The 17,289-nt window shown below is 46.7% G+C and overlaps 2 protein-coding genes across 2 annotated transcripts in view; both read left to right on the forward strand.

Moving 5' to 3' along the window:
• SLC30A8 (solute carrier family 30 member 8) overlaps nucleotides 1-17,289 on the forward strand; it is a 34,133-nt gene that overhangs the window by 1,004 nt on the left and 15,840 nt on the right. The window contains exons 3-6 of the mRNA XM_065586058.1: nucleotides 13,996-14,142; nucleotides 15,337-15,490; nucleotides 15,685-15,874; nucleotides 16,316-16,421. Of these exons, the coding sequence (XP_065442130.1) occupies nucleotides 13,996-14,142; nucleotides 15,337-15,490; nucleotides 15,685-15,874; nucleotides 16,316-16,421 (597 nt within the window). The remainder of the gene's footprint in view (nucleotides 1-13,995; nucleotides 14,143-15,336; nucleotides 15,491-15,684; nucleotides 15,875-16,315; nucleotides 16,422-17,289) is intronic.
• LOC135981803 (myb/SANT-like DNA-binding domain-containing protein 2) lies at nucleotides 5,139-7,589 on the forward strand. The gene is made up of 2 exons (XM_065586057.1): nucleotides 5,139-6,144; nucleotides 6,967-7,589. The coding sequence occupies exons 1-2, from the start codon at nucleotides 5,607-5,609 to the stop codon at nucleotides 7,245-7,247; spliced, it is 819 nt and encodes a 272-aa protein (XP_065442129.1). The 5' UTR covers nucleotides 5,139-5,606; the 3' UTR covers nucleotides 7,248-7,589.

The following is a 17,289-nucleotide window of genomic DNA, read 5'->3' on the forward strand; positions in this document are numbered from 1 at the left end:
TTCCATTGAAGTCAATGGAGTTACATCATGGTGGATTTAAAAGCTTCAGATTTGACTGTTGGTTTGTCTTTGGAGAATTGGAGTGCTTTATGTTTGAGGTGGGGGAGTGCTTTATGTTTGAGGCTATGAGATAGTTAACAGTTCCCAGACGCTCTTGGACCGTAAATGGCCCGTCCCACAATGCTTCCATCTTATGGGCCTGGAGCGCCTTCAAGACCATGACCTGGTCCCCTACTTTGAAGGAATGCTCTCTGGCATGTTTATCACAGGCCTTTTGCTCTTCCTGAGCATCTTTTAGGTTTTCTTTAGCAAGGGCTGAAGAGTTTCGGAGGGTGTTTTGTAGGTTGTTTACAAAGTCCAGAATGTTAGTTCCTGGAGAAGGCGTAAACCCCACCCATTGCTGCTTCACCAATTGTAATGGCCCTTAACCTTGCAGCCATACACAAGTTCAAATGGTGAAAACCCCAAACTGGGATGTGGTACAGCCCTGTAGGCAAAGAGCAACTGCTGCAACACTAGGTCCCAATCATTGGAGTGGATTGGAGGTGGCCAGAGGACAACAATTCCATTTTGCGAAAACTTTTGAAAGTTTTTAAATGTTGTTTTTGTTCTGCATTGGAAATGAAACGAACCCATTTGAAGGTTTTCATGAAAATGGAGTTAGATTTCGATCTGAATATGGACATTTCAACCTAAGCTGTTCAATTTGGTAAGGGGCATGCGTATTGTCTGGTTGCTAGAGCACGGGCCTGGCATGCGGGAGAGCCAGATTACTCCGAATCAGGCAAAGCAGAGAGTTGAACCTGGATCTCCCACCTCCCACTAGTCCTAGCCACCAGGCTATAGAGTGGGAGAGTTGATCTCTCTCCCTCTTCAGTGAAGACATTGTCTAAACTGGTATCTCTCCACCCAACATTTCAGTTTTGACGAAACAGCATTTTTTGGCAAAGTTTCATTTTGTCAAAAATGTTCCAACCAGCTCTAAAATGGATCCAGCTGGCAGTAAATTATTCCACAGTCTAGGAGGCCTTGTTCCTAGGACCTGTCTCCTGATAATCAGCCTAACTTTTCCTTTGCTCTTTCCCATAGCACTTGTAGCCCCTGGAATCACTCTAAACAATGCCTCTCCCTCCTTGATATTTGTACTCCATTGATACTTGTGGGTAGTTATGTTTTCATCCTTCCTTCACCTCCTTCTATTTAGCTGTTTGTTTAGCGAAGTTATATATATTTATTTCCTTAAATCTTTGCTCAGAAATCTGTCCTTCCAGCCCTTAAATAGTTTTATGATTCTGCTTTGAATTTTCTCCTGTAAAACAAATCCTCTATCTTTCTCCATACCATGTATATGTACCTCACAGCAATGGATGCAAATATTTTTTCTAAATCCTGGGAAAGCTTCATCTCCTATGTCAGTGAGAGATTTTGGAGATGTGGTGTTGTGCATGAGAGATGTAGTGTGTAGTTTGGCACAACACCATACATGCTACATCAGCCTTGTCTTGTGGTAGCGTGAGGAAGCATGGAGGGAGACCTGTGCACCTGAAAGGGATTTTTCCACACCAGCCCCACATAGTATTGTAGAGGACAGCCATGGAGGGACTATGGGATCCATGCTTATGTAGACCTAGTACCCCTTAAACCCCATGCAAGTACAGAGCTTGTCTGCTTCTCTAGCCCTCTTGTCTATAGGCTGAAGCCAATGGTTTAGTGGTTAAAAAAATATGTAAACTAACCGAAACCACACTCCATATTCCCCAAGTGAGAAGTTGGTAACTCTGTTTACCTCTGACTACACTACTAGCTGGAGCTGTGGTCAGTGAGAGACTGCACTGCTGTCTTCTACCTTTGTTGTCCATTAGAGGGAGAATTTTCCTCCCCAACTTCATCACCTCCCCCCCCCCCCCCCCCCACACACACACACAATTTCCCTGCATAAATTGCTTGTGGGTCAGGTGAATTTCACTGGGTGAAATTTGGTGCATGCTATTTATCTCCATACAGTAATTTCCAGTGACAGAAGTAATGCTTTATTAACAAAACTATGTAATCAGCAGGCTTAAATTTGGTGAATACAGCATTGCTAGAGGATAATTGGAAGGACAGATGATATGTTAACAAAATGTTTCTTTTTGCTTAATGAATCATTCAGATTTTTGCAGTGACAGCTAAGTAACAGGCTTGAAAACCATTTTGTTTCAGACCATTAAACTCTGACAAACCAGTTATTAACTGCAGTTACAGACAGTCTATAGGGATTATTGCAATTATGAACCATATATTTAATTTTTTTAATCATTAGGCTAGACAGCATGTGCTAGATGATTGACCATTGAGTGACTGACAATTTCTATTGCTTTGTAGTATACAAAGCAATAAACAACCACTGTGAGTAATAATCAGTCACAAAGCCATTTGTTGGGAATATTGCTACGAAGAAATAAACCTTATAGCTATAATACAAGCCTTACTCTTGAAAGTAAAGAACATTTTATCCTCCCATCCCCTTTTAAAGGGCAAAATACTCCTGTAGGCAAAGCTGAGATAAGCAGCTGAAATGAGGATTGCTCCTGAGGGAATTCTGCACCACTGCACAATGCAGAGTTTGCACAGAAATTAATGTTCTGTGCAGAATTTTCTTTTCCCCCACAGTAATGGGCTGCAAAACTGCTGGTCGCCACTAGGGGCTGCTGGACCCAGGGGTATGGGCATCTGGCCAGGTTCTGCGGGGGGAGGGGACAGAGAAACTGGAACTGGGTTGTCTATTCTGGGAAGCCATGGCTCTGAAAAAGATTTGGGGATCATAGTGGACAATCAGCTGAACAGGAGCTCCCAATGTGATGCTGTCACCAAAAGATCACTAATGTGATCCTGGGATGCATAAACAGGGAAATCTTGAGTAGTAATAGAGAGGTTATTTTACCTCGGCATTTGGCACTGGAGTGACTGCTGCTAAAATACTGTGTCCAGTTCTGGTACCCACAATTCAAGAAGGGTGTTGATAAACTGGAGAGAGTTCAGAGAAGAGCCAGAAGAATGATTAAAGGATTAGAAAACATGCATTATAGTGATAAGCTAAATAGATTGAGTCCCTTGAATCTAACAAAGAGATGGTTAAGGTGACTTGATTGCAGTCTATAAGTAGTCTATAAGAAATGGGTGTCACGGGGCAGGGGGAGAGGGAAGGGATGTTACAGCCCCACATCTGAATCCAAGAAACTGCCCTTAGCCTCTGGGCAGTATGGCCTAATGTCTAGAGTCAGTAAGATGGCCCAGTAGTCAGAGTCAATACGGTGGCCCTCCTTTGCAAAGCTGCATGGCCCAGTGGCTGGAGTCAATATGGCAGCCCTCCTATGAAGGGCTGCATGGCCTAGTGGCCGGGGGGAAGTGGGCTGCAGCCAGGGTAGGAGGAGGGCCCTGTCAGCAGTGACTGTATTCACCACTAGGTCAGCAGGGATCCATCCGAAACATGCTGACTTTGCCCCAGTTCTACAACCGGAAAAAGTCTAATTCCCCTGGGCTACTTCCTACCCTGTTTTCCCGTGCAGTTGTCCACCAGTCTTCTAGGGTCATCAGCTGGTGAAGCTCCCGATGACTCCATCCACTCTTTGGCTTCCATGGGCAGCCAGCTATCTGCCTGGGTCTCAGTGCACCTGGCCTTCATGGTTTGGGGCTCCACCACTCCTGAGAGTGAGACTGCAATGTGTGTCCTTTCCCCTTAGTGATCAGCCTAGACTGAGCTGGGCTGCTTTTATACTGAGGCTTCAGCCGGAGCATGCCCAGCAGTGGTGACAGGGTGTGGCTTCCTCAGCCCACAATATGGGGTTAACTTGTCCAGTGCAAGGCAGGTATACCCCCAGGACAACGTAGAACATATATTTCAAATGGGCTCTTCAATCTAGCAGAGAAAGGTATTAACACAATTCAATGGCTGGAAGTTGTAGCTAAACAAATTTAAAATGGAAACAAGGCATACATTTTTAAGAATGAGAGTAATTAACCATCGGAACAATTTACAAGGGTCATGATGGATTCTCCATCACTGACAATTTTAAAATCAAGATTGGATGTTTTTCTAAAAGTTATGTTCTAGGAATTATTTGGGGGACGTTCAGTTACCCGTGCTATACAGGAGGTCAACATGGATGATCACAGTTGTCTCTTCTGGCCTTAGAATCTATGAAGGTAAGAGTGCTCAAACGGGGATATTTGAAATTAATGACAAAATGTGGATTTGGGACAATCCCTGGAAGATTTCAATTCCATTTTGGCACCTTGAGGTAGATAGAAGCCTAACTATATCATGTAACTAAAAGGGAAGCCATGCCCACATTGCTGGGACCAGCACAAGGAGATTTCAAAGAGACACCTCTTGGCATGCATCAACTTGGGCAATACGTCCAATAGTCCTTTGGATCATCTTTCAGAATTTCAAGCTGAGCAGAGTGGGCGTCTTGTAATTCTGTATGAAAAAACACAACAGAATGGAAGTAAAGTATCCAAAATGTAAAAGGATGTTGCAGCATTTTGTGGTCTTTATGCCAAGTTAAGAGAAAAACATCTCATATTCCAGCTTCTTATGGTTGCAACATGTTGTATGTCACTGTGTTAAATAGATATCTACCTAGAAAATATCTATAGTACAGCTGTAGGTGATGTATCACAACTGAAAAGTTGGTGTGTTACATGCTTTTTGCTTCAGCCTTATACATACATCAAAATGCTGCAGAGTAAAACTGATCAAAAATTTTCATCATAACAATTTTTGGTCAGAAAATGCTGTTTAGATTACACCTAATTTTTTGTGCAGTAATATCCATTTGACAAAATGTTGTTTAGGAGAAAAAATGGAAAAACATTTTGAAAATATTGAAACATCTCGACATGGAAAAGTTTCATTTTGAAATTTACTTTATCTAAAAATAGTCAGATTCAAAACATTTCATTCTGGTTTTATCAAATCAAAATATTTTGATTGACTGAAATGAATGTGGGGGTTTTTTTGCTTTGTTTTTTGTGGAATTTTGTTTTGTGGCAAACTTTAGATTCTGGCTTCTTGTTCCTATTCAGGATTGTTCTGTTTCTTTAAAAAAAAAAAAAAAAAAAAACCCACCCCTCTTTTTTGGTGTTTTTGCCAGATGGAAAAATCCATTTGCGGACCAGCTGTCATAGAATATCAGCCTCACTAGGTAACCCATTCCAGTGCTTCACCTCCCTCCTAGGCCTGGTCTACACTACGGGTTTAGGTCGACTTTAGCAGCGTTAAATCGAATTAAGCCTGGACACGTCCACACGACGAAGCCCTTTCTTTCGACTTAAAGGGTCCTTTAAACCGGTTTCTTTACACCACCTCTGACGAGGGGATTAGCGATAAAACCGGCCTTTGCGGGTCAGAATTGGGGTAGTGTGGACGGAATTCGACGTTATTGGCCTCCGGGAGCTATCCCACAGTGCTTCATTGTGACCGTTCTGGACAGCACTCTCAACTCAGATGCACTGACCAGGTAGACAGGAAAAGACCCGCGAATGTTTGAATTTCATTTCCTGTTTGCTCAGCGTGGAGAGCACAGGTGACCACGCAGAGCTCATCAGCACAGGTAACCGTGATGGAGTCCCAGGATCGCAAAAGAGCTCCAGCATGGACCGAACGGGAGGTACGGGATCTGCTCGCCATATGGGGAGATGAAGCAGTGATAGCTGAACTCCGTAGCAGTAAAAGAAATGGCAAAGTATTAGAAAAGATCTCCAAGGCCATGAAGGACCGAGGCCATAACAGGGACACACAGCAGTGCCGCGTTAAAATTAAGGAGCTACGGCAAGCTTACCACAAAGCCAGAGAAGCAAACGGAAGGTCCGGGGCAGAGCCGCAAACTTGCCGCTTCTACGCGGAGCTGCATGCGATCCTAGGGGGTGCAGCCACCACTACCCCAACCGTGTGCTATGACTCTCTCACTGGAGAAACACACAGGGAAGACGGTTCGGGGAACGAGGAAGATGAGGATGGAGGTACTGTAGGTAGCTCACAGCAGCAAGGAAGCGGAGAAACCGGTTTCCCCAACAGCCAGGATATGTTTGTGACCCTGGACCTGGAACCAGTAACCCCCGAACTCACCCAAGACCCTCAGGGCACACAGGAGACCTCTGGTGAGTGTACCTTTGTAAATATTTGTAAACATTACACATGGTTTAAAAGCAAGCGTGTTTAATGATTAATTTGCCCTGGCAATCGCGGCCAGTACATCTACTGGAAAAGTCTGTTAACGTGTATGGGGATGGAGCGGAAATCCTCCAGGGACATCTCCAGAAAGCTCTCCTTTATGTACTCCCAAAGCATTTGCAAAAGGTTTCTGGGGAGGGCTGCCTTATCCCGTCCGCCATGGTAGGACACTTTACCACGCTAGGCCAGTAGCACGTAGTCTGGAATCATTGCATAACAAAGCATGGCAGCGTATGGTCCCAGTGTTTGCTGGCATGCAGACAATATCCATTCCTTATCTCTCTTTGTTATCCTCAGGAGAGTGATATCATTCACGGTCACCTGGTTGAAATGGGGTGATTTTATTAAGGGGACATTCAGAGGCGCCCGTTCCTGCTCTTCTGAACAGAAATGTTCCCCGCTGTTAACCACGCGGTGGAGGGGAGGGGTGAAGTGATCATCCCAGAGAATCATGTGTGTGTGTGGGGGGGTGGTTTACTTGGGTTTGTGCCACATGTTAACCGGGAAACCGCAGCCCCTCCTTTTACATTGAAAACCCATTTTAAATGGACAACCCAATTCATCCTTGATATGGGAAATGCGCTGCTGTTTCCAACCTTTCCCGCATGTTAAGAAGGTTAAAAAAGCCAAAACACTGTGGCCTACCATGGCTGCCTGCAAGCCGAAATATGCGACCTTGTAATGAAAGAGTGTACCCATTATTCTCTAAAATGTGTCTTTTTAACCACCTCTCCCTTCTCCTCCACCAGCTGCAAATGTTTCTCCTTCGCAGAGGCTAGTGAACATTAGAAAGAGAAAACGTAGGACGAGGGACGATATGTTCACGGAGCTGCAGATGTCCTCCCACGCTGATAGAGCACAGCAGAATGCGTGGAGGCAGTCAATGTCGGACATGAGAAAAGCACAATATGAACGAGAGGAGAGGTGGCGGGCTGAATGGCGGGATGAAAAGAGCAAGTGGCGGGCTGAAGACGATAGGTGGCGTCAGCTTGCAGACAGACGACAAGAGTCAATGCTCCGTCTGCTGTAGCATCAAACTGATATGCTCGAGCATATGGTTGAGCTGCAGGAAAGGCAGCAGGAGCAGAGACCGCCGCTACAGCCCCTGTGTAACCAACAGCCCTCCTCCCCAAGTTCCATAGCCTCCTCACCCAGACACCCAAGAACACGGTGGGGGGGCCTCCGGCCACCCAGTCACTCCACCCCAGATGATCGCCCAAGCATCAGAAGGCTGGCCTTCAATAAGACTTAAACTTTTTAAAATGCAGTGTGTCCTTTTCCATCCCTCCTCCCCCACCCATCCCAGGCTACCTTGGCAATTATCCCCCTACTTCTGTGAGGAACTAATAAAGAATGCATGAATGTGAAAAAACAATGACTTTATTGCCTCTGCAAGCGGTGCTCGAATTGGGGAGGGGAGGGTGGGGTGGGGTGGTTGGTTTACAGGGAAGTAGAGTGAACCGGGTCGGGGGGGGGGGGGGTTTGGAGGGTTCATCAAGGAGAAACAAACAGAAGTTTCACACAGTAGCCTGGCCAGTCACAAAACTCGTTTTCAAAGCTTCTCTGATGCGCACCGCGCCCTGCTGTGCTCCTCTAACCGCCCTGGTGTCTGGCTGCGCGTAATCAGCGGCCAGGCGAGTTGCCTCAACCTCCCACCCCGCCATAAAGGTCTCCCCCTTACTCTCACAGATATTGTGGAGCGCACAGCAAGCAGCAATAACAATGGGGATATTCTTTTCGCTGAGGTCTGAGCGAGTCAGTAAGCTGCGCCAGCGCGCTTTTAAACGTCCAAATGCACATTCCACCACCATTAGGCACTTGCTCAGCCTGTAGTTGAACAGGTCCTGACTCCTGTCCAGGCTGCCTGTGTACGGCTTCATGAGCCATGGCATTAAGGGGTAGGCTGGGTCCCCAAGGATCACGATAGGCATTTCAACATCCCCAACGGTTACTTTCTGGTCCGGGAAGAAAGTCCCTTCCTCCAGCTTTCGAAACAGAGCAGAGTTCCTGAAGACGCGAGCATCATGTACCTTTCCCGGCCATCCCACGTTGATGTTGGTGAAACGTCCCTTGTGATCCACCAGGGCTTGCAGCAGCATTGAAAAGTACCCCTTGCGGTTTACGTAGTCGGTGGCTTGGTGCTCCGGTGACAAGATAGGTATATGGGTTCCGTCTATGGCCCCGCCACAGTTTGGGAATCCCATTTCAGCAAAACCATCCACTATTGACTGCACGTTGCCCAGAGTCACTACCCTTGATATCACCAGGTCTTTCATTGCTCTGGCAAATTGGATCACAGCAGCCCCCACCGTAGATTTGCCCACTCCAAATTGATTCCCGACTGACCGGTAGCTGTCTGGTGTTGCAAGCTTCCACAGGGCTATCGCCACTCGCTTCTCAACTGTGAGGGCTGCTCTCATCTTGGTATCCTGGCGTTTCAGGGCAGGGGAAAGCAAGTCACAAAGTTCCATGAAAGTGTCCTTACGCATGCGAAAGTTTTGCAGCCACTGGGAATCGTCCCATACCTGCAGCACGATGCGGTCCCACCAGTCTGTGCTTGTTTCCCGGGCCCAGAATCGGCGTTCCATGAACCTGCCCCAGTGACACCATGATTTCCACATTGCTGGGGCCTGTGCCTTGTGAGAGGTCTATGTCCATGTCAATTTCCTCATCACTCTCTTCGCCGCGCTGCAATCGCCTCCTCGGGTGGTCCGGGTTTCGCCTTGGCATGTCCTGGCTCTGCATATACTCCAGGACAATGCGCGTGGTGTTCATAGTGCTCATAATTGCCGCGGTGATCTGAGCGGGCTCCATGATCCCAGTGCTAGCTATGGCACCTGGTCAGAAAAAAGGCGCGAAACTAGTATCTGATGGACCAGGAGAAGGAGGGAGGGCGGGAGGGAGGGAGGGCCGAGTGACGACATGGCGTACAGGTACAGGAACAGGGAATTAAAATCAAGACCGGTGGCTGTGCATCAGGGAGAAACACAAACAACTGTCACACAGAATGGTCCCCCCAAAGATTAAACTGAAAACCCTGGGCTTAGCAGGCCGTTGATTTCACGGAGGAAGGGGAAGCAAATGAATACAGAACAAATCTATTTTTTACATCTTAAGCTGGCAGCCGACGGTGCAGCATGAGTGATAGCCTCTGCAGTATGATGATGACGGATACCAATCATAATATACCATCGTCTGCCAAAAGGCAAGGGGCTGCTGCTGTGTAGCAATGCAGCCCCACGTCTGCCAGCCCCACGTCCGCCAGCACCCAGCATCGCCCTCGGCCTCTTCTGGGTGCTTAGCAGACAATACTGGGCAATTGGCAGAAAATAGTATACTACGACTGGTAGCCATCATCATCGAAACAGTTGCATGTCTGCCCAGGTGGCCATGATTGACAGCCACTCCAGTACGACGACGATGGGTACCAGTCATAATATACCATCGCCTACCAAAGGGCAAGGGGCTGGTGCAATGCAGCCCTACGGCTGCCAGCCCCACGGCTATTACTCATGCTACACCGTCTACCGCCAAAAGGCAGTTAGCAGCTGCTGCTGTGTAGCAATGCAGTCCCACGTCTGCCGGCACCCAGAGGACATATGGTGACGGTGAGCTCAGCTGAGCTGAGCGGGCTCCATGCTTGCCGTGGTATGTTGTCTGCACAGGTAACCCAGGTAAAAAGGTGCGAATCTATTGTCTGCCGTTGCTGTGATGGGGGGGGAGGGGCCTGACGACATGTACCCAGAACCGCCTGCGACAATGTTTTGCATCATCCGGGCATTGGGATCTCAACCCAGAATTCCAAGGGGCGGCGGAGACTGTGGGAACTGTGGGATAGCTGTGGGATAGCTACCCATAGTGCAATGCTCCGGAAGTCGACGCTAGCCTCGTACTGTGGACGCGGTCCGCCGACTAGAGCACCTAGAGCATTTTATGTGGGGACACACACAATCGGCTGTATACAACCGATTTCAATAAAACCGGCTTCTATAAATTCGAACTAATTTCGTAGTGTAGACATACCCTTAGTGAAAAAGTTTTTCCTAATATATAACCTAAACCTCCCCACTGCAACTTGAGACCATTACTCCTTGTTCTGTCATCTGGTACCACTGAGAACAGTCTAGATCCATCCTCTTTGGAACACCCTTTCAGGTAGTTGAAAGCAGCTATCAAATCCCCCCTCATTTTTCTCTTCTGCAAACTAAACAATCCCAGTTCCCTCAGCCTCTCCTCATAAGTCATGTGCTCCATCCCCCTAATCATTTTTGTTGCCTTCCATTGGACTCTTTCCAATTTTTCCACATCCTTCTTGTAGTGCAGGGCCCAAAACTGGACACAGTACTCCAGATGAGGCCTCACCAATGTCTAATAGAGGGGAATGATCATGTCCCTTGATCTGCTGGCAATGCCCCTACTTATACAGCCCAAAATGCTGTTAGCCTTCTTGGCCCTGCAGAGCCCCCTCACATTTTGGATAATGTCTGTTCTGTTGTGTTTTTTCATTTCACTGCAATGAATCTATGGTGCTCCATTTTGGGAAGTAACCTATAGGCAGCAGTAAATGGCACTTATAAGGAATAGAAGAATGTTCTCTGTCCTATATGTGTGACTTACAGTATAATTATTTGGGAAGGATCTTGTTGGAGAAAACACTGTTTGCCAGATGAAACGTATCACTTTGTAGCAGTCTAACCTAGCCACGCCTGCAGGGCAACAGAGACTTAAGTCTAGCACCACCTGTGGAGCAAGCTATTTTCTGAACAGTAACTACGTTGTCGAGCCACATAGCGCTTGAAATTTTGGCCATGCACTCAGATCAACAAGATTCACCTGCCACGTGGAGAGGAATTTGAACCGCTATCTGCCACTTTCTGAGTATAAAGAGATCCACAGACAATCAGGAGATATACTTAGGGATCAGATTTCCTCATAAGGTCTGAAAGTGGTATGTTGCTTTTTGTAATGTTTTCCAGAATTTTTACTGGTATTCATATCAGGGTGTGGTTAAGATCAATAGGTGAGTTGGGCATGGCTGAATTAATCAGTTGATTCAGAAAGGGTTTAAAAAAAAAAGTGTGATGTGACTGAAGTAATAGGCACTGAGTCTTAGCAGCACTATGGCCACCCCACTGTGTTTTATGCCACACACAGCTCTATGCCACTAAGACATCAGTTTCAGAGCTGACATAATGGTTCCTTCTCCGTGATCCCTGGTTGCCATATTGGCCCCATGTGACCATTGGCAGCTGGTGTAATTAACGCCAACCTTTAGTTTCTCTGGCATAATTTAGATCAGCCTATAGTCCATAGTGTGACTAGCTTAAAGCATGTCCTATATATAAAAAATGATAAGTTTAATATGACAAATGTAACGCTCCCTTCCCCTACCCAAAATACTATACTGTATATCACGTAAATAGGGCACAGAACATACTATCTTTCTATTGGATTCTTCCTTAAATCCCATTTACTGTTGTTCACTGTCTTTACTCTTGTCCCCTTACTAAAACTCAGTGGGGGTGTTTTCGTTGGCTAGCTCCCAGTACCAAAAGAAAAGGGAAGGGTCGATGGGAAATCAGGACTCTGAGACTGACAGTCCCCAGGAACAATGGGGAGAGGCCAATGCTCCAGGTCAGCCTGATTGACAGGGTGAGCAGGCTAATCAGGAGGCCAGGGGGTCCTGAGCTGGAATTACCTGGGTCAGACAGAGTGGGGCCGAGCTAAGGAGAAAGCCGGGGCCCGAGCTGAGCTGGGGAGCAGAGCTGTGCCAGCTAGAGGGGCCAGAAAAGCAGACCAGGAAGCAAGTCAGTGCTGGGAGCAGAGTCACAGAAGCAGCCCACAGAACAGACCTGTCCTGGGAGCAGAGCTGCAGCAACCAGAGCCAGAAGGGCCAGAGAAGCAGCCCAGGGAGCTGAAGGCAGAGCAGCAGCCGTGCTGAGGCAGTGTGGAGCTGGAGCTGGCGCTGGAGCAGTCCGGAGCTGGGTGCGTTGAGCAGCTGGGAGAGCGAGGGGGACCCTAGGCAGCGGGCCTAGCACAGGGAGACACCCCCAGCCAAGGGGCCCTGCAGGCCAGACTTGGAGGGGGATCGTAACTCCGACGGGGCGGAGACGACACAGGGAAGAAGGGTCCTGCCACCTAGAGCCTGAGAGCGTGTGGCCACGGCCAGAGCAAGTGTCCAACCCGCAGCGTCTCTGCGGCACAGCCAGGGCCTGAGAAGGAGGCCTGGGACTTGTGAGGAACAGACTGAACTTCCCTGACATTCCAGAGACGCTGGTTGTGGTGCCTCTGTGCCACAGAACGGGGTGATGTGTTTTCCTTTAACCTTTCCGATTTTTTCCTTATTTTTTTAAATGGATTGCTGCTTAATAAATTGTATTTGCTTTGAACTGTATTTAACGATTAGGGTCAGGGAAGCATCCAGTGCAGAGAGCACCCCGGAGTGGGGTCACCCTAGCCCCTGCCCTAAGTGACAACGACAAGGTTGGGGGTTGAGCCCCCTAGGAATCCTGGGCCCAGCCTTGTTGGGGTTACGAGGACTCTGCCAGACAGGAGAGTGGAAGGGGAGCCCTTGAGGTCAGGCAGGCTTCTGGTAAAGGAAATGGGAGCGAGGACTCAGATCCTTTCGCTAGCTCACTTCACCGGGATAGTGCATAAGCCAGTAAAGTTCCCCACAATAACGGGACCATTTAGGTTGCTCTAAATCAAGAGTGGGCAAACTACAGCCTGTCAGGGCTTTGGATCCGGCCCGCGGGATTGCCACCCAGGAACGGGGAACCGCGGCCAATGGGAGCTTTGGGGGAGGTACCCGCAGGTGAGGGCAGCACACAGAGCCCTGTGCCCCCCTGTCCTCCAGGGGCTGCAGGGACGTAGCGCTGGCCACTTCCGGGAGTGGCACGGGGCCAGGGCAGGCAGGGAGACTGCCTCAGCCTCACTGTGCACCACTGCCACCCCAGAGCCGCTCCAGGTAAGTAGCACCAGGCCGCAGCCCGCACGCTCAACCCCTCCTACCCCCTGCCCTCCAACCCCTGCCACACCCCGCACCCCTCCCTGCACCCCTGCCCTGAGCCCCACTGCACTCTGGACCCCCTCCTGCACCCCAACCCCCTGCCCCGAGCTCCCTCCTGCACTCCGCACCCCTCCTCTGGCCCAACCCCTTGCCCTGAGCGCCTTCCTGCACACCGTACCCCCTCCCACACCCCGCATTCCCTCCTGCACCCCAGCCCCTGCCCCAGCCCTACGTTCATGGTCCTGCATACAATTTCCCCACCCAGATGTGGCCCTTGGGCCAAAAAGTTTGCCCACCCTTGTTCTAAATTATGCCAGAGAACCACCCATCCCAGGGTCAGGAAACAAACAAAGCCATCTTTACCCATTTTTGTGTAATGAGTGTTGCTTAGTTTGATTGGGGTCATATTGTGTTGACAAAAATGTCAGTGATTTGTGAGGAGAGATTAGGGGCATAATGGGATTGTAATTCAGAATGTTTGAGACTGTAATTGTTCTCCCACTTTAAAATAGCAATTAAACCACATTTCTAATGAGTTACAACATGTTTAAGATTTACCAGCCACTGGATGCTTTAGTAAAACTAAGATGCAACTTTTTTCAGGACTAGGAATATTTGACTGCGTGAATGGGATAAAAACATCTTCTAGTCTGTAAAGAGTTTAAAGTTATGCCATACATTATCATTGTAAATGAAGTTTTCTTTAGTTTTATAACAAATAAGGTCTTGGATACATGTCCTATTATATGCATGTATTTGTTTTACACAGGTGGACAAATTTCAGGAAGTCTTGCTGTGATAACTGATGCAGCACACATCTTGGTTGACTTGACAAGTTTCCTGATTAGCCTTTGCTCACTGTGGTTATCAACTAAACCTTCCACTAAAAGGTTAACTTTTGGATGGCACAGAGCAGGTACCAAATGTACTGTCATATGACCATGTGAAATAGAAAAGGCAATTCATCATAGCACGTACTCGGGAAAGTATTCTGAGATCAGGCACAGGTCTGTGGGTTTGTGAGGCTAATCTATTAATGTTCTCAAAGCTCCCAGGTTACATCAGAAACTGGAAAACAGCAAGTCATGGAACCTCAAAGAAGAAAAGAATATAATACTGGAGAACGTTACAGCCAAAGTTATTAGACCAGTGGTTCTCAACCTATTTACCATTGTGGGTATATGCAGCTCTAAGTGTTATGTGAGCTGCATCCATGCAATATATAACCAACCTGTATCCCAACCATTGAGCCATGGGGAACCATAGCTGGGAAGCTACCCACAGGGCAAATTTGCCCCCCACACCAGTTCTCCCCCCAGAGATGGGCCTTACAGGGCAGCCTCCTGTTTTGGCTGAGAACGCCAGGTCTGGACATGGCCAGCAGGGGTCTGGACATGGTCACAGAGCAAAAGCCAATGAACAGGCTGGCAGGCGGTCTGCTGCAGGCAGTTCTGGGCATGCTGCAGCCTGGAGCATGCTTATCCTCCCCAGAGGCGACACGTAGCTGTAGCTAGTGCGGGGGGGGGGGGGACGCATGCCCCCCCATTTCTCTGGACACCTCTGGCATGGACACCCAGAAGTAAGGAGCTGGCACTTAGTCATCCCCATCTCTTCCCCCTGCCCTATCCCATCCCTCTTCCTTCCCCACTGTCTCGTCCTGCCTAGGCACTCACCATTGTACAGAAACAGGACTTGCATTCATGTACAGTCTACTAAACATTTGTGCAATTGTGTGCTCCATTTGGATATCTGCAGACATCTTGAGGCTTCAATTCTACAGTGCATTTCAGTTTCACATGGTGTTTTCTGAGGCACAATTGGGCACAAATCCCAAGGTGCATGTCACCTTCCTGTTTCGTGAACCAGCAGACACTCTGCCAGCCCATGGGAACATGTATGAATCCATCATTCCCAAACCATGCCCATGAGTCTGCAACAAACGTCAACCCTGGGGAAACCAGATTTATTTGATCCCAACATGATTTGAATATTAGGATCTGCAAACACATAAGAACGGCTTTCTAATGGGGAAGTGTTAGTGCTAATCCATTAGCCAATTCCTTGCATTTTATTTAAAATGCCCCTAAAATTCAATTGTTTTAACCCCTAGAAATTCTGGGTGCTTTGATGTCGCTGCTAATCATTTGGGTGGTGACTGGCGTGTTGACATATTTAGCGAGCATGAGACTGCTGCAACCAAATTACGAGATTGAAGCTACAGTGATGCTCATTACTTCTGGTTGTGCAGTGGTGGCCAATGTCATGTAAGTTGTCTTTTTTGTATATAAAATACTTAATCATTTTGAGATTTCCTGGAGTGGACAATATCTACATATATTTACACATATGCTTGCTATTGCTTACCTTTTGCTTTAAGGAGTGCGATACTGAGGTGTTTGTTGTTGTTCTCTTAGACAGTATGATCTCACTGATATTTGCAGCATTGTATCTCTTTCAGATTAAGTCTAACTCTGCACCAGACAGGGCCTGGACATAGTCACAGAGGACAAGCCACTGAACATATATCAGCTCTTCAACAGAAGCCAGCTTTGGCCAATGCCAGTGTGAGGGCAGCTTTTGTACATGCCATTGGAGATCTATTTCAGAGCATTAGTGTGCTAATTAGTGCACTTATAATATTCTTTAAGGTCAGTTTTACTGGGTTTACTCACCTTCATAGCAATTAATGATGCAGTTATTTTCATAACACCATCATTAGATGCTATGTACATATTTTCTCTGTCTTAATGATATATATTGTAATTTAGTCATGGACAGTTATGCTCATTTCTGGGAATAAAATGGCTGTTGAGAGCACAACAATTTTTTCCTCGGGGTTTAAGCCATACGGAATCTATTGTTATGTGTCTCTCTCCTTTATCTTTAGTGGCTTGAAGTCTTAAAGAATAATGCAATCAGAAAATTGTCTGTTAACCTGGCTGTACTGGGACTGTACTGGTCAAGAATATCAGCAATGGTTACTGTGTTAGATAAATGGATTATATTGGTTTTTGATTAGCTCGTTAAAAATGTCAGCCAGAAACGGAAAGTGATGGATTTAATCAAGTGATGTGCTTATATTTTTTTAGCCAGAATACAAAATAGCTGACCCAGTCTGCACATTTGTGTTCTCTATCTTTGTGCTGGCAACAACCATCACCATTTTAAGGGACATTTTACTTGTATTGATGGAAGGTAAGAACTTCTGTATGTACAGTAGCTGTTTCTGGAATCAATATTATTCTGTTCTCTCTGTCTCTCTATAGAATACTTACCAACACTGGCCAGGGGGTTAAAAATGGGTGCCTCAAGTTAGGCTCTTAAATCTGTGTTTTGTCCCCTAAGTACCTGCCCTGATCTTCAGAAGTGTTGGACAGAGAATGTCTCCCATTGATTTCAGCCAGGTGCCTAAATATGAATTTAGGAGACTAACTATAGGCATTTATTATTTAAGAAAATCTTCACCACTCTTCATGGAAGAAATACATTCGTTCTACATGTACATTGTGTAGAAATCTCAAAAATGTTAATTGTTGAAATTGTATGCCTGACTCTTTGAAAATCAATCTCTAAATTATAATCTTGCAGGAAGTTACTACAGTTGTGTGCAGAAATTGGGTATACACATGTTCAAAATAGCCATTTACACATTAACTGGCCATCTGGGTGCTCAAATAGCCAATCAGTACATGCATTCATGGCAACTGCACGCAAATTAGAAGTGCAAATGGACATCGATTTTTTTCAAAAAAGTCAGGACCCTTAGTGTATTAGATGTTGTACAAGAAAAATCTTAATTGAACTCAAAGTATTTTAAAATAAACAGTTAGAGCACTTCAGTTGGATACTAGATGGTATATTATACTCCAGCAAAGGAAAAAACATGTCTGTGAAAATACCTAGAAAATAATTTGCCAAATTCTGTTCTTCATGTGACCCTCTTCAATTTCTCAGATATTTACATACAATTCTGCAGTGGGAGTTATGTGAACATGTTGGAGAACATAATTTGGCCTCTAGCTTTCAGGACTAGAATATTTTGATGCTAGTATAATTCTTAGGG

Source organism: Chrysemys picta, chromosome 2 (assembly GCF_011386835.1).
Source record: "Chrysemys picta bellii isolate R12L10 chromosome 2, ASM1138683v2, whole genome shotgun sequence".
Lineage (NCBI taxonomy): Eukaryota > Metazoa > Chordata > Testudines > Emydidae > Chrysemys > Chrysemys picta.

What these genes read in the sequence shown, in the direction of transcription:
- LOC135981803 (XM_065586057.1), top strand. Translation starts at nt 5,607, where the DNA reads ATGGAGTCCCAGGATCGCAAAAGAGCTCCAGCATGGACCGAACGGGAG. An exon ending in GGGCACACAGGAGACCTCTG is followed by an intron (nt 6,145 to 6,966) that starts GTGAGTGTACCT and finishes CTCCTCCACCAG; the next exon opens with CTGCAAATGTTTCTCCTTCG.